Genomic DNA, 17,361 nt, shown 5'->3' on the forward strand with positions numbered 1-17,361 from the left:
TTCTAACTGGCCGTTTCATCGGTGTCACACCGATAGAATGAGAATTTCTCCTGCTCTTGAGCAGGAGAATTTAATCGCCTATTTCTCTTCTTTTCATCGGCTATTTAAATACCTTTTTCTCCTCTGTTGCTTTCTAACTGGCCGTTTCATCGTATGCGTCCGGATGCATCCGATGAAAATCAGTGCAGTTAGAAAAGGGTATGAGTCATCAGTAGTTCTGAAGTATACAATAACAAAGCTCTTTATGTATATTTAGAAGCAGAAAGGCATTAATTCTCCCTATAAATAGAGTCAATGATGTCCTGTTTCTCAGAAGAATCACCCACATTGAAATATATTATATCTGATGTACATGTACATCAAGATCGTACAGTGACTATATAAGGATGATTGTGACATATCCATGATTGAAGGTGAATCAATGATTGTGGTTTATGGTGAAAGCGACATAATGTTCTCACACTCTATCTCTCAATGTATTTTTTTGTCATTGTGTGGTTTCTAAACTAAGACAGAGAGAAACGGTTACTCCCCCGCACACTTTCCACTTGAAGAGCAAGGCATATGTTTGTAGTGCACTGACTCTGATAAAGCATATTACCTTTATGTATCATTGTTGGTTAAAGATTGCAAAAGTGCATTTTGATGCAATTGAAGTTTACAATCCATTATTCTGTTTTTTTTAAATATTAATATCTAAAATGAATGTAGTATCAAAATGTAAAACTAGCTGTCTTCATATCTGTTTCCCAAGCCATGGTAAATATATCACATGAAGACATTACATCGAAAATATTCTGCACTGTCTTCATTTCTTTCATGATTTTCTCTACTAACTTAGCAAATTACCAATTATGTCTCTCGATATTAGAAAATACTTAAATGGTGTGTTCATGAAACTTGTGGTTTGTATGACCATAATGTGACTTGATATTAGAAAATATTAAATTCTCGATATTAGAAAATACTTAAATGTTGTGTTCATGAAACTTGTGGTTTGTATGACCATAATGTGACTTGATATTAGAAAATATTTAATTTTTGATATTAGAAAATACTTAATTGGTGTGTTTATGAAACTTGTGGTTTGTATGATCATAATGTGACTTATATTGGTGTGTTTATGAAACTTGTGGTTTGTATGACCATAATGTGATAGATAATTTTAATAATACAAATTATTCACAAAATCTTTAAAAAAAGTCCCTGTATTTAATTGTGTTTGTGATTTATTACAATTCAATGATTTCAAATTTTGTATGATTAAGAAGATATACAGTACAACTGTTGACAATGAAAAGTCAGGTTAAACCTTAATTTTCACTTTTTTGTTTTACAGATGGAAGAAATAGATCCTGCAGACTTCCCATTTGAAAAGTTCTATGAGTTGTACCACAAGATCTGTCCAAGGACAGACATAGAGCTACTCTTCCAAGATATGTAAGTTTTCATTCAAGAAATATAGTTTCATTTTGGCATGGCATAAATGCATTAAGCCCTTTCAGACAAAACGCGGGTAAAAGTACATGAAGAAAAAAAATCTCCCTGGAATTGATATGAAATATATGCCTTTTTATTCATTTTATTATTTGAAATTATGTAAACTAACTGTTACAGCAGAGGTTAAGAAACATCTTTTTAGTATTTACAACACAGTTTTGCTTAATTGAATGCAAATATTATTGAGCAATTTGTTTATCAGCAAACGAAATGAATATATACCATATCGTGTGGACTATTAAGAAATTCCATCATTAAGAAATTACAACCTGGAAATAAATAAATAATATGATTTAACCAAACTTAGTCCATGGGCCTGACAGAACTTTTATTTGAATTTGTATGTAATCAATCATCAAAATATATGCCTTTGATTATATCCACATTCATTTCCAATCCAATATGGCAAATTGGTTTTAGTTTCTTTTTATATGACACTACATTAATTGTCCATTAAGTGATTGAGCCAAACTATTTGTTGTGATTAAATTCAGTCAAGCTTGAAATTGATTTTGAATAATCAATTTGAATAGCGGATGTGTATGTGACAATTACTCCTAAATTATGTCTCAAACAGTAATATACTGAATATACTCTGAAATCTGTTATGATTGATTCTGTCATAATTTGGTAGTGTTAATGATATAAATAGTACTAATGAAAAGCATAACAAATTGTTATCTTTAATTTAATGATAAAAGTAAGATTTAAGACAGGAGTGTCAATTTACAGTTTTATCAAACACTGGGAGATTGCATAATTTCCATTAGCATTTCATTACCAAATCATATGGCTGAGACTTGAAAGACAAAGAGGGTGAAATTTAGCTAAAACTGTAAGAAATGAATGATTTAGTTGTTTTTATAATTCAGTTTAACAATCATGCATGACTTTGGTATAAAGAATTATATGTAAAGGTTAAGCTTTTCAATCAACAGTTCAATAAAAGAAAACAAAGAGACCAAAGGGTGTTTTCAGAACAAGACCAGAATATGCGTCATCTTTCAGCCATTTGGACATAGAAATGGACTGCATGGTCATCTATCTTTCCTCCTATTCATTCCTAATGGTAGTAACGTGTGGCTTGGGTCATTAGATTGAGATGCAATCATTCAAACAGACTTAATGACAGATGTTATACAAATCCAGGAAAGTTTGCAAAAGGAAAGGACTAGACAAGATGCAATTATAAAAATATAGTCTGTCGTTACTTTTGACTATAGTCCTGCTGCTTCTACTACTGCAACTGCTAATGCTATGTCAGTTGGAAATGAAAATCTTTCCCATGGTCCTGGCTTTTTCTTCCAATATTTTCCTCTGTCATCTCTCTATCTTTTCCACGGGTCACTTTTACTTCAATTTTAGTGATTGAAAAAAAGAAGACTTTTTTTGTTGTTGCCAAACATAGTGTACAAGGAAGGATTTTCACATGTTTATTGAGGAAGGGCTGGATGGAGGAGAGGAGGAATTGGAATGAATGATGTACATGCTACTGGTTCTTTAATCAAGGGCTTTTTATGTCTCAAGCCAGGAAGCTGACAAGGGCTGCCCGTGGCTCTTCCTGTCCAGTCTCTACTGATGAATGATGTTGGAAGAACTTTCATTTAGGGTCACATCTTTTTATTCCTCTTTTTTCAACCCAGCAATGAGTTGTAGCATTTTTATACGGAATATCCTGTTTCCAACAAACATTTCAAGAACAGAGTTATCATTGATACTTATTGTACAGTACAGTCAGTACAGAACACTCTTCTTATTAAAGAAGTTCAGACCTCATGAGCTGCTGTGTATTTTTTCTCCCTTCCTTTCTTTCTCAAGCAGATTATTACAAGAGTATATTTTCTTGGTTTGATAATGAAGTACTAATTTTTTGTCACAGCATTAAATAATAATCTATAGGCTAAATTAAGAAAACAAACATTACAAATGCAAGAATGGGTAGAAGTAAAAGAAAAATTATCCTTCAATTTTGCATACTCTTTTACCTTTGTAATGTACAGAGGACGAAATGACATAGAGGGACTGTCAGTGGAGAAGCTGATTGAATTCTTGAACGACAAGCAGAGGGATCCTAGACTCAATGAGATTCTCTTTCCAATGTATGACAGAGAGAGGGTTCTACAAATCATTGACACCTATGAGAAATATCCAGAGATGATTAAGAAAGGTAGGCAGTCACAATTTCTTTCAAACAATTAAAATGTGTATTCAAGCCAGTAGACTTAGCAGAATGATGATTGTTTTATTTTAAAGAGCTTTGTTTATGAAAGCATAAATCAAAGGCCATTGTTATAATGGGTACCACAGTAGGCTTGTTTTCATCCGACTGAAGCTGCAAAATAACCCGCTATTGTCCCGAAGCTTGAAATTCTGTCCTCACCAGACCGATATGCTCACAAACTAGCTCGGCTATAGCAGGCTATTTTGGAAACGAGACCAACATTTCTCAGGATATTTTCTCGACTAAAGTAGCCCGCTTATTGCAACTGCCAGTTGATGAGGATGCAAATTAGCTGGCTTATTTGAGATCGGGCTAGTTAAAATAGCGGATTATTTGCAACATCGGTCTGATGTGGACAGGCCTATTGTGATTTTTTTAAAGTTGATAATGAATCCCCACTCTTACCCTGGACACCCACCCATGGCATTTAAAAAGTATTATGATAGCATAAGGATGTCTAGAGGTTTAATCACTTGACTGTAAATCTAAAGGTCGCTGGTTCAAGCCCTGCGGCACAGCACTTATGTCCTTCAGCAAGGTATTTTATGTACATTGTTCATTGCTCCTCTCCACCCAGGTGTCAGAATGTTGGGGGGGGGGGGGGTTTGCCATGTTCTTTCACATTGTGCAAAAGAGTGTTTATACAACTGTAAGTTGGTGAATTAATATGATTTATTTATATATATAACTGAGCTTGTCAGCTTAATATCAAGGCATACTAATGTATATCAAAATTTTATTTAAAAACTTAAGAATCTACCTTGAAATGCATTTTCATGCTGTATTTAACATAGAACTTCTATCGTCTGATGGACTTTGTCGATACCTGATGTCTGATGAGAACGCACCCGTGTTCCTGGACCGATTGGAGTTATACCAAGACATGGAACAGCCCCTTTCACATTACCTCATTAATTCGTCTCATAATACATACTTAACCGGGAGACAGTTTGGAGGCAAATCATCTGTTGAGATGTACAGACAGGTTCTACTGGCGGGATGCAGGTGGGTACACAACTATATCTAATTTGTGAAGAATTCAGTGCTCTTCAATTCAATTTACTGTGCTGGATGTATGGGGCAGTCACGTGAGAAATGTGTCCCTCACATCACATTTATGCTATCTTTTGTTCCATCACTCTTATCTTTTATTCTATCACTCTCTCTTAAAAAAGGAAAATGATGTGATTTATTGACTGATGTTTTTATTCTGGTATCACTGTAAATTGTCTGAAAAAACAATTTTCATCATTTTGGGTGCAAGTTAAAGCCACTATGATGTTTTCTTATTAAATTTCCTATATGATATACACATAATCACCTTAAGAATTATTTCCAGCTCATCATATTTATAACCGAGTTGATAGAAGTAATGCAAGCAGCAATAGTGTACACACATTCCTGTAAATATGATGTTGACAAAAAATAGCAAAATAAATAAAATCAGGGAGTATAGATGATGTGACAATCTATGTTTATAGAAAGCAATGTATCAACCTACATGGAGAAGATGTTGGATATTAAACTGCGCCAACTAAGAAGCATTTAAAGGAAAAGTTATACAAATTTATTAATTCAGAGAAGAAAATTATTTTGTCTACTTATCTCTTATTTAAATTCTATTCTTTCAATTAAATCCACCGTTCTCCCTAACAAGTTATTAGATTTATCAGTGAAAAAAGTTTGATGCTTGTTTTGCAAATTTTCTCTCTTATGTTTGTTCTGTACCTTGAATCATCTTTTCAATTCCTAAATCAGATAGTACTACACAAAATCAGAAAACAATAAGTAATCGTTGAATGAATGTCTTTATTTAGATGTGTTGAGTTAGACTGTTGGGACGGAAGAAGTGAAGACCAAGAACCAATCATAACCCATGGACTTGCAATGTGTACTGATATACAATTCAAGGTATGTATGTCCTAACATCTTCTATTCTGTTTTCTGTCTGTTTTTAGGTTCCTCTAATACCCCATTCACAGTGGCCTCAAACACCGCGACAGCAGCGGGACTGTCCCGCTGCTGTCGCGGTGTTGTCTTCAGTGTGAAGGCTCGGACCCGTTATAAACTATCGCGGGATAACACCGCCTCGCGATAACGCCGCGACAAACTATCGCTAGGTTCGCCTAGCTACAGCAGCGGGACAGTCCCGCTGCTGTCGCGGTGTTTACTCAGTGTGAAGGCTCTCCGCTATAACACCGAGACAAACACGTGTGATTTGTTTACTTACCTATCACTGACCTCTTTTCTCCAGCAATGGGGAACATAAAGTGAAATAGAAATAAAGTAACCAGTGGATTCAAATTGATTTTATTATTATGTAGATATTATAATTATCCAAATAAAAATATTTCACACTTCAAAAAATTAAAATATTCTGACTGGAAGCAATAAAAATGCTAGTTTTTTAAAAAGTAAAGTAAAGTGTGTAAAGTACAGCTAGCGCGCGCAATTTCAAGCAATCGAAAACCCCGCGCTGAAGTATTTCCGGTCATATCGGGGTCACTCGCGGGTCATGAGCCATGCATACACGTGTTTGTTACGGAGGTAATAAAAATCACCCGCTGCAGCGTGAATGGGTACATGATATTTATCCCGCTGCTGCAGCGGGATAACTTTTTTACTGTGAATGCATTTGTAGCGGTGTTATGGCGGTGTCGCCGCTCCGCTACAACGCCGCTACAAATTTCAAAACCACTGTGAATGGGGTATATGTAGAAGTTGTAGTAGTAGACTTTATTGGAGAACTTGTAGCACAGGGCTAATTTGCCACTGGGTAGCGTAGCGAAATGTATTGTCTTTTTATGGCACTACATTAGCTAAGCTACCTAAAGTAAATTCATTCATACAATTTTTTATTTTATTTTAGATACTGATATCAGAGGTGCCATTTGTCATTGTATAGGCTCTGTTACATGTCTTTTTCAGTCTTTCTCTTGCATTCTCAGACTTTCTCAGGCTCCATATGATACACATCTTAATAGGCTCCAATGTCTTGAGATCTCTTTTCAGGCTAATTGGATAAAAACAATTGGGACTCTGTGATATGTAACGCCTTTTTTGCACTATGTACAAAAGTGTTTAATGGTAATTCTAATATCATTCAGTTTCTTCATAGAGTCCATACTATAAATTTGTTGTGTATGTTTGTGCAAAAGAATGTACAAGTTGTTGAATTGTCTGTGACTTCCTACGCAGACTGAACTTGATTTGGTCTTAAAGTTATTGGAGACCGTTCATATTCCTATGTTGGCCTATACTACAATAAAGTCTGGGTCTATTAAATAGACAATACCCAATTACCTAGAATGTCATTCTTTTATTTACTTTTTACTCTGAATTAAATATTGTGTCTAGTAGATTCGAATGATTTTACCGGTAGATGAAATGACAGGAGAGTAAATTAACTGAAGTGTAGAAATGAGCTACATGCAAGCAAAAAAAAAATTTCAGACAACATTGCTTGAAAATCTACATGAAAACACTAATGGAGTCACTAAATTAAATTAAAAGCATGTTACATAAGTCAATGAACTGGTCTAATGGCTCATGTCTCTATCAGGGATTCATGTCTGAGTATGGTCTAGAATAATGTTAGTTTTACTAATGAGTTTTTAATGCAATCCTCCCACGCTAGTATGTTGTCGTTGCCTACAGGGTGATTAAATTCACTTCATTGTTGACTCTGAGTAAGAAGGGCATGGGAATCATACAGTCTATAGATTTAAAGTCCTTTTGGTACTCAAGCAAACATCTATGTAAGAGACTGGGAGGTAACGGTTAGAAGGACATGGGAATCATACAGTTTATAGATTTGAAGTCCTTTCGGTAATCTAGCAAACATTCTGACTGTATGGTTAGCATAGCCACACAATGCATTCGTGTAAGAGCCTTGTCTTTTTTATGAGGTTTATTTCACATACCTGTCAAAATCCAAGAGTGATAGAGAAAGCCAGGTGTGAAAAGTAATAACTGTGGATCAGTGGAGTGTGCTGTATTCACATATCTCTATGTAGGAGGTAATTTTCATAATTAAAGAGTGAGGTTTAAATGGCTAAATCAAGCATTCTTACACTTACACAATCGGTAAAAATGACACAAGGCAGAAGTTGTAATGACTATAAAATGAAATTAAATTAAAGGAAAAAGATTTTTTGAGATTGTAGATTGATACCGATAAAGAGGCAAGCAGAGATAGAGGTAGGTGACCGAATATACAGAATTTGTAATTTGGCTAATGAGGAGACTTGATACAAAATAATTTCTACTTGCACAGTAGTATAAGGTTTGATCTGGTACAATTTCATCCTCTAATTTTGAGATACTGTGAACACCGTATTATTTCTGATGAAGATCTGAGGGAGCTACGGATTTGTATCCATGTTGCATTCTAACTCTAATTAGCACAGGTGAATACATGTACAAACACATTCCAAAATGAGCCTCAGACATATAAATATTGCATCTGGTAGTGCCATTAGAAGAGATCACATTCTTATCAAGGTTACAAATCAATTGGCTATAAATTAGGGCCGTAAAACATTGTCAACAGTTTGCAATGGCGTAATCTAATTCATTATTGTATTTTAGATTGTTGTAATGGCTTGGGTATTTAACATACATCTATGAAGCCTCTCAAATTGATCTATATCAACAGTCTTTTGCCTTCAGTAATAAATGAACATTACCCTTTTCATTTATCATGCTTATCACACACTGGTACAAAAATGACACACACACGTAGACAAAATCAATCTTGGGTTTTCATGTTTCTTTTGGATCCAAAAATGGATTTAAAAAAAAAAATGATCACTAAAGTCTTCTAGAATGCAAATAAGGCTATACAATTTTTGTTTTAAATGTCATTGCACTGAAGTTGCCTGCATTGATGTAGCATGTACTTCAAATGTTAAAGATAGATTAGTTTTAAATTGTGAAAGAGGATAATGAACTCATTGCACGAGATGCAGTTATTGATCTAAAGATTATCCCTCAAGTGTGAAAGGGACCAGTATTTTGAAGATGATGAACTCCTACCGTGAGATGAGGGAGAGGATTCAATTAATTTTCCAGCTGGAGAGAAGATATTGCCTACTTTGTTTTAATGAGGCTCTCCTTGTGCTCTGGCTGTATTGTGTCATACATGTTAACCTTCTCCATGCCACAGAGGGTATTTACTTAGCCTCAGAAGTATTACACCTGTTAATCTTCTCCCCAAGCCATTTAGGGACTCACAATAATTCATTATCCCATCTCCAGCTTACGCTTCAAATAAAACGAGTATAGAGTGAAAGATTATTATTTAATCCATGTTTTTTTTACTTCAGAAAATTACATGTAATGAGATAAGGCGATGCTGATCACCTAGCAATCATTTAAAATGTCACATGTTTCTATTTGTGGACTACTAGACTGCATGATAGATCATAGGTCACATAGGGATTCATTATCCAGTCATTTAGCTGTGTATTGAAAAAGAGACCTCCCATGTCCCTGGCTAGTTCTATATCTGAGTTAGATGATGGGTAGGAACGAGTGGGCGGGTGGAGGTACAGCTAGGCTCCCTCTAAATAAACATTCCTCATAGGCTTCAACTTATACACTGCTGCAAGGCTTTATTTATTTGTACATCTAGACCCAGGTATTGGCATTAGAGGAGAGGGAATGACATGTAAAGAGAGATAAAGAGGGAGGGAAGAAGCGATGGAGGGGGGAGGGGGGCTGTAGATATTGACATATAGAGTGTGAGGGGAGATATTAAGTAGCAGGAAAAAGGAAAATGAATATACAGACGCATACATATTGAGAGAGGAATTACATTTAGAAAAGATAGTGAAGATTTTTTGGTCAAATACATATATATGTGAGAGAGACTACTATTTTTACAAATAATCAGATATGTAATACCTTTCAAATTTATTTGTTGCAGTAGAGTTTATAAACTCACAAGACTAAATATTGATTAAAAGCATTCACCATTTGTCTTAACAATTGTCAGATATTGCTGTGGAGCATATGTTCATACTTTGGGATGTAATGCTTTGTCCAATAAATGGTTCTACTGAGATATTTTGACATATTTGCAAATCACTATCTTTTTCACATTTATGAATTGTGTAGTATCCTTGAGTTTTTGAAAAAGGAATAAGTATCTTTTAACAGTATTTATTTTGTATTTAAAGAAACGGTTAACAGGTTTATATATTAAAGGCGATCTCACAAACCAAGACTGATCAATATTTAAGTCTTTGGTGAGTTGAGCAATAGTTGTACATTATGGTACGATAATGTAAGAATTTGTGTTGATTAGAATAGAATTTGACCAGATAGATGAACAAACTATAGATGATATATGTTTCTCTTATCTTTAATTTCAACTCAAGTTTTTATGCATTATGTTAAAGTAATGAAATGTTTGCATTTTTGTTGTTGTTTAGGAAGTGATTCAAGCTATCAGAGACACTGCATTTGTGACGTCAGACTTCCCAGTGATACTGTCCTTTGAGAACCATTGTAGTAAACCTCAACAGCTCAAACTAGCAAGATACTGTGAAGAGGTTCTTGGAGAATTCCTGCTCACCGAAAAGTTGGATGATCATCTGGTATGTCCAGTCCCATTCATAAAACATTGTGTTGTAAAGTTTGGTGTGTACGTCAGTTTGCCCGTTGTATGTACGTCAATTTGTCTGTTTGTGTGTACCTCCCTTTGTCTGTTTGTGTGTACCTCCCTTTGTCTGTTTGTGTGTACGTCAGTTTGCCTGTTTGTGTGTTTGATTGTGTGTCTGTTTGGGTCACCACGCTTTTATTTAGGATTGCTCTTTGGTAATTGTGCTTTGTTGAAACATAAAAGGCATGTACAAGAAACTGGATTCACGATGAAAAAACGTTTGCATGTAAAAGTTAAGTATGTTTAAATGTCAGTGTTATTAATGATGAAATGTAAATGAATAAAAACGATTCAATATGTGTCCGATTCATGTATGGTTCATTTTGTATGGATGAAATCTATGCAGCATGTGACGGTGTTAAATATTATCATTTTTGTTTTGTTTACAGTTGGAGGCCAGTGTTCCTCTTCCATCACCTAATAAATTAAAGAGGAAGATTCTTATAAAAAATAAGAGGCTGAAACCAGATGTAGAACAGAGTAAGTACACTTCCTTCATCAAATAAAATACAATAATATAATGCAAATTAATGTTTCTTAATTTGCTTGAAAAATGCATTTCAGAAATTTCATTCAAATATTTATTGTTTAGAATATTGAAATATAGTAAATTTGACCACTTTTGACCCGTAATTTGGTTGGGTGCGGAAAATGAGGTTTTAATTTACTTCTGTGCAAAACTAAAAGGGCCAATATATTTTGTAATTCCTTTGTATTTGTATTCTGTGTTCATTCAACTTCCCATTGATATAAAATTGTATTTTCATTGAATAGCGTCTTTAAAGATTTTTTCCAGAATTAATGTTCACGGCATGTTCAATGTATATAAAGCAGAAGGTGGTATGATTAGGATATCCATATCTTTATGTGTTGTACAGGACAACTTGAGTTGATGCGGTTACGACCAGAACTGCTTGAAGTCAACGTAGAAGATGAAGTAGAAGAATGCGAATCAGGTGAGTGTGTTACCAAGTCAACCGTCTCTACCGTTTAAATAATTTCTTTCCTATCCTTTGCCTGTATCTCTTTGACTATCTCTCGTTGGTTCTTTCTTCTTCATGTAAGTTTGTTGTGGCCCATCTTAACAGTTTTAATCCTCCGAACTGACAACTCCTTTCCAAGAGAGTGAAATGCAATAATCTCATAAGAACCATGGTGGCCTTGTATTTGCTCTCCATTGAAAACTATGCACTGAAATGCTAAACTGTATATTTCAAGTTGAAAGAAAGAGGTGCTTGAATATACACATTGTTGACAGGAATATGAGTGATAGAATTCTATATCCACCATTTTTGATAAATCCTAGTTTGGGCATAATCAACCAGCTGGCCACAAAATGCATATATTTTCAAATTGATTTAAGCTTTGTTTTTGGTTTGTTATGTTTTCCTAGCCTATATTATCACATTTTTTTTGGTTTGCTTTTGTTTATTTCTGAGCATTTCCCATCCACCAGCCACATGCTCTGCCTGCATGACTTAGTCTAGATTATTGAGAGTTTTAATTCATGTTTCACCAGCACAAGCACGCATAAATCATTTCCTTGAATCTTATGTTATCATTCTGTTGAAAAAGAACGTATTAGCTCACTCTATAGAAAAAAACAAAAAATCTTAAATTATAGTATAGAAAACTAGATGAATAATTTTGGCACTTGTAGTGGTATGTTGTAAATCCTGCACTGGCTCTTTTGTCTTCTTTATATCTAGTTTGTATTTCTTGTGATTAATATTTCTTTATCCTAAATTGAATTGATATATAAACATCCTTGTATGCACAACAGTAGCTTGTCTTAACACCGTTTTAATGGTTTTAAATTTGAAAATGAACATTATTTTTGCATTATCTTTGTTTTTTTTTCCTTTTTTCTTCATTTGGTAATTGATTTTGAAAGTTTTTTATACAAAGTTGTGTGCCAGAGTGTAAATGTTTTTTGTTTTTTTTATAATTCAATCATTTTCATTTTCAATTGAAATGAAACAGGTTTTTAATTTCTTTCTCTGTTATTTTTGATAAACATGAGTCCTTTTTTCTTTAAAATGTATAAAAGTAGGATGTATATTCTTCACATAAAATAAAAATGATTCAGAATAAACTGCCTTTGTAGACTTTTAATCGCAACACTTTCAAAGTTTGTGGAATTATTGAGGAATCGTACTATAAATAAATCATTTAAAGTATATTTCATAGAATATAATTGCCCATTTTCATACATGCAGTAATTGATGCTTTCCATAATTTCAGTCATTTATCAAACATTTGTCATCAACTACCCTGGTTTAATTTTAAGCTCCCTAATTGGACATTCATTATTTTCTACCACTGCTAATTTAAACTCTAATCCACTTTCTTTGTGCTAGGCTGCAAATTCTGCCCAAGAAGAACATGATATAAAATGATTTAGACTAAGCAGCTAGATCCCTGGGAAACGTAAAGAAATATAGCTGTTGCAAAATACTTCCATCACCGATATTTTGTGACCAATTAACGGTAGAAGCAAAATGATTAAACAGCAATAAATTACTCTTTAAAGTCAAAAACATTTATTGTAACTTTGTGACACGGCAAGGATTAAGCAGGGTAACTAATATGTCAAAGCAGGGCTGCACACCAATTTTTGTATTTTTTTTTTTGGGGGGGGGGGGTCTGGGGTGAAATATTGGTGTGTGTGAAAACATTAGGTCTCTTAGTGTAGAGTCATAGATATAACCAGAATTCAGATATATTCTTTCATTTACTCTTGGTTGATAGTCCAAGTTTCAGCAAAGCAATAAAATATGAATCCATGACTAATCAGTATATTGGAATATTTCTGTGTCCTTGATAGTAATTCTACCCAAGAATTCAAATATTGTAAAGTGTTTGTTGATTGATTATAGATTTTCTCATGAAAAATAAAGGGGTAGATTAGATTTCCAGAAAGCTTTTGATACAATTGATCATGCAGTATTGGCTGGTAAATTAGAACATTATGGAATAAAGGGCCTGCCTCTTCAGTGGTTTAAAGATGATCTTCTTAGTAGATTTCAGTTAGTGAATTATGATGGACATAGTTCATTATGGCAGATAAAATGTGGCGTTCCTCAGGGTTCCGTGTTGGGACCTACACAGTTTTTGATGTACCGGGTACATGAAATATGATCCTACTGAACATCTTCTGTAGATAATACAACACAAGGTGATTAAAACTAAAGAGATGTTCCCTTGATTGCTCATTTTTATAGTCATTTTTACTTTGGGGTGCCTAAGAGGTTAAGCAGAGTATACTACCGATATTTTTTTATAAAGATTTGATTATTAACATCCCAATGATTATAGTTGAATAACAATATCAATTTCAGTTAAGTGACACAATATACAATGCTGGAAACACAAAACACATAAAATCCCAGCAGGAAAGCTTTTAAATCATTATTTCATTTGAAGAAAATAAAAAATATATGTATTTGAAAGTGCTTTAATATGTATTACAATTTGATGAAGCTAATATGTAAATGTGATAACTCTGTTTAGGTTAAGTATGGTAATAATTATATATATATATATATATATATTTATTATTATGACATAGGATAGATAGGGTTGTTTTATTGGTGTGAAAGTATTAGTAGAGGTGGTAAAGAAATAGTAATGCTCCGTTGAATCAATAGTATACACGTAGCTTTAAGAGTAGAGCTAAGGAGTCATAGAAGACAGTAAATGAAAATGAAAAAACAAATACAAGCAGCACCTTATCATCCTGAAATATCAACATTTTTATTAATTCAAATCAAGAGGAAATGTAGTTTGATTTACTTCATGACAAACTCTTTGAAATTGCCAATAATTTTACTGCACATAGATTAAAGAATAAGTCAGCTTTGTGTCGTGTAATGTGTATAATTGATAAAGCATGTGTGTATGCTACAGAGATACATGTATCTCATTTGTGAACTTGTCTGCACCTCAGTCAGTGGATGGAGGCATGTGTCGTGAGTGAATCGATGAGTGATAGCCGTGGAAGTCATTTGTGAAATCTGTGCGAGGAATCTGTCTACCTAAGCAGATTACATTCCAACCAGAAGGTGTACTGTGCATGATTAGTCTAGCTACTTTGTCAAGTAATCAAACATCAAGGTCTTTATAAAGCCATATAAAATACAAGTATTTAAAGAATTGTACGACAAGATATTTTGGCTATCACACACACAAATTATTCTTAATGACTGGTAATTGTTGCATGATGATGTCTTGCTACAGTGGTACAAGTATTTTTTCAATGATTGTTGAATGGACTATTATATATATACATGTATGAAAGCTTCTTGCGGTCATTTAACCCTCTCCTATCATTATGGCATGGAATCAAGCACTCCCAGAAAGTTCTCAATTTCTTATTCTTACCATCTCAAAAAAGTGTGAAAGGAAATGCTATCTCACTCAGAAATATTGAAAAATTGACCCCTAACCTCCCCCCTCCCCCCAAAAACAAAAAGCGGTGGGCCCTTTATATGTAGATTTTCTTCTTTGTTAGTCGTATGAATGAACAAAAAGAAGGATAACATGGTTACAAAACATCCATGTGATGTCTTTTGTCTATAAAAAGATATCTATGGCATATTTATAGATAGATTTGAAATAATTTAGGTAATATGAAATGACTAAAACCACCAAATATATCCTTAAATATTTAAATATTCCCTGGAAGTGTAGTTTCCTTTATGTAGAAGTGGAGGGTTGATTGACCATTTGATCGAGTCAATGGTGTACGTGGTATGTTATGTGTTAGTGGTATTCACTGTATCATCTTCTGCCATCGGTTTCTTTATTCTTCTTTGTATGCAATGGCCTGTTGGTTGTACATAATACATGTAGGGACAAGTGCTTCAATCTGTAAATTCTATTTGTAACACATGAAAGAAGGTACATTTATCCTGTTTTTTTTTTTTTTTTTTTACAGTACTTACTGATTCTCTAATAAATCTACCTGAGGATGAGCACTATTTATAGTGCATTTGACCATTTACATATGAAACATGAATAATGATTATTTACATTTACCCCTATAGTTAAATATAACATTGGAAATCTGAGCATTTTGCTTTTTTAAAACCCTTTTTATATTTTATGTCTGTCTTTCAACCAAAGTACTCCTGATAAATCACAGTAGTTTAAGACATAGTGCAGGTTCATCCATACATGTTTCTAGATAGGTTTAATACTCTGATAAACAGATTTATACATAAGTTGGATAGTGAATTACTTGAAGTAGAACTCTGATTGGGTCACTGAACCTGTCATAAATTGACAGATCACTATTAATGAGTGAATTAAATGTAAGTAGGATTCACCTAAAATCAAATCGTCGTTTGAATTCCAATATTTGCCTTTAAAGCATTCTGATTTATACCTTATGTCTCTCTTTTTTTTATTTTTTGTAACTCTTTTGAAGAATAAGAGGTGTTATTAGTTGTATTTCTCAATGTTGAATAATTGAATCTTTTATAGAGAGTGAATCAGAAGACAGTGATGACATGCCTCCACCCCAAGTTGTAGCTGCCCACCTGCTTAGGAAAGTCAAGCTGCCTCCTGGTACATCAACTCATTTCATAACTTTATATTTCACCATTTTCCCTCAAAATTCTCTTCTGACTTCAATCTTATATCCCTTGGGATTCTCTGATTCTGTCTGTCTGGTTGGATGCTTTCAAAAGTCTGGGTCTATTTTTTGTTTTGAGATGTTTGAAGGTTTCTTTCATTTTCTTTTCTTTTCTTTCTTGGTATTGGAGGAGGAGTTTTTTTTTTTTTTTAATCTCTTAAAATTGGAGGAGGAGTTAACTTCATCAGAAAATGATACAATTGCCACCACTTACTTTGTTACCAAAAAATGTAACCATATTGTGTAATAACATTTCCACTTCTGTCATTTGTAGGTAAACTAAACATTATACATTGATCAGCAATAAACATACATTTTTATGGAGGAAAGAAAAGGTTCAATTTTGTGAAAGTAAAAATCTGTTCAGAGGAAAGTAACTTGAACAACAAAAACAACACAACATGAGATAACCTTTGAGAGGTCTATAACAATGGATATGAAAAATGGGTTTAGGATTGGAAGCCATACAAGTATCCATTGTGTTTAATAAAAGATGATTTTTCTCTGCATAAATATCCTCTATTTTTTAAATATATGATTAAAAAAGGTGGATTTGGTCTTACCAGATGTCCAGACCATCACAAATGAAAGCTGTACTATAATGAGTGTAAGATAAATCATTTTACAACACTAAAATAAGGGGAAAATGTTCTTTCAATCTCACTTCTTTAAATTTCAAACACAGAAATTATAACTCTTTCATCAAGTCTTCCTTCAGCTTTCTCAACTATTGCATCATTCTTTTATTGACATCTTTCTGAACATTAAAGACTTTGTATGAGGAACCATCTCACTGTTAATTAGTTGGCCACATTCTTATCTTTCATCTTAGAACCAATAGGGAATGCTTAAACACATGATAAATACTTAACGACGAGGGAATATTTACACGCTTAAATCCAACATTTGAATATATTTAGATCAATACATTTGAACTCTTAATTGTTAGGGTCAAATTTCAATGTAAAAGCAAGGAAACATCACACCAATATTATTTTGGAAAAAGCTGTATTGGACTCTGTCATGATGTATGCACATCAAAGTATATTTACTTCAGTAATATTAGTTTCGTAACCGCTCAAAAATATCAATGCTAAGAACAAAATTAATCTTTACAATTATGTTCCCAGCCCTTAACTAATTAGATTACACAGAAATTTGTATTCTTAATGCAAATTCCAGGTTATTTTTATTGCAAGACATTCATAGATCTAGTTTGAAAGTGCAGGTATTTTGTTTTGACACTGCAATGTACTGTGTTGTGAACTGAAAAGAAAAGTGCATTTATCAGTTTTTTATATTCTTCCATTCTTTCTTTTTTTGGTCACATCCTTG

The 17,361-nt window shown here is 33.6% G+C and overlaps 1 protein-coding gene across 4 annotated transcripts in view; it reads left to right on the plus strand.

The window, feature by feature from the left end:
* Window positions 1-17,361, plus strand: part of LOC587412 (1-phosphatidylinositol 4,5-bisphosphate phosphodiesterase beta-4) — a 93,675-nt gene that overhangs the window by 56,037 nt on the left and 20,277 nt on the right. For 2 of the 4 annotated variants that reach the window (XM_030998806.1, XM_030998807.1), the window contains exons 8-15: window positions 1,340-1,440; window positions 3,501-3,667; window positions 4,516-4,726; window positions 5,539-5,632; window positions 10,159-10,323; window positions 10,778-10,868; window positions 11,267-11,344; window positions 15,876-15,959. In XM_030998806.1, the coding sequence (XP_030854666.1) occupies window positions 1,340-1,440; window positions 3,501-3,667; window positions 4,516-4,726; window positions 5,539-5,632; window positions 10,159-10,323; window positions 10,778-10,868; window positions 11,267-11,344; window positions 15,876-15,959 (991 nt within the window). The remainder of the gene's footprint in view (window positions 1-1,339; window positions 1,441-3,500; window positions 3,668-4,515; window positions 4,727-5,538; window positions 5,633-10,158; window positions 10,324-10,777; window positions 10,869-11,266; window positions 11,345-15,875; window positions 15,960-17,361) is intronic. The other 2 variants (XM_011678827.2, XM_787140.5) reach the window with 1 other exon arrangement.

This window comes from Strongylocentrotus purpuratus, unplaced genomic scaffold, assembly GCF_000002235.5.
Source record: "Strongylocentrotus purpuratus isolate Spur 01 unplaced genomic scaffold, Spur_5.0 spur5_scaffold_5, whole genome shotgun sequence".
Classification (NCBI taxonomy): domain Eukaryota; kingdom Metazoa; phylum Echinodermata; class Echinoidea; order Camarodonta; family Strongylocentrotidae; genus Strongylocentrotus; species Strongylocentrotus purpuratus.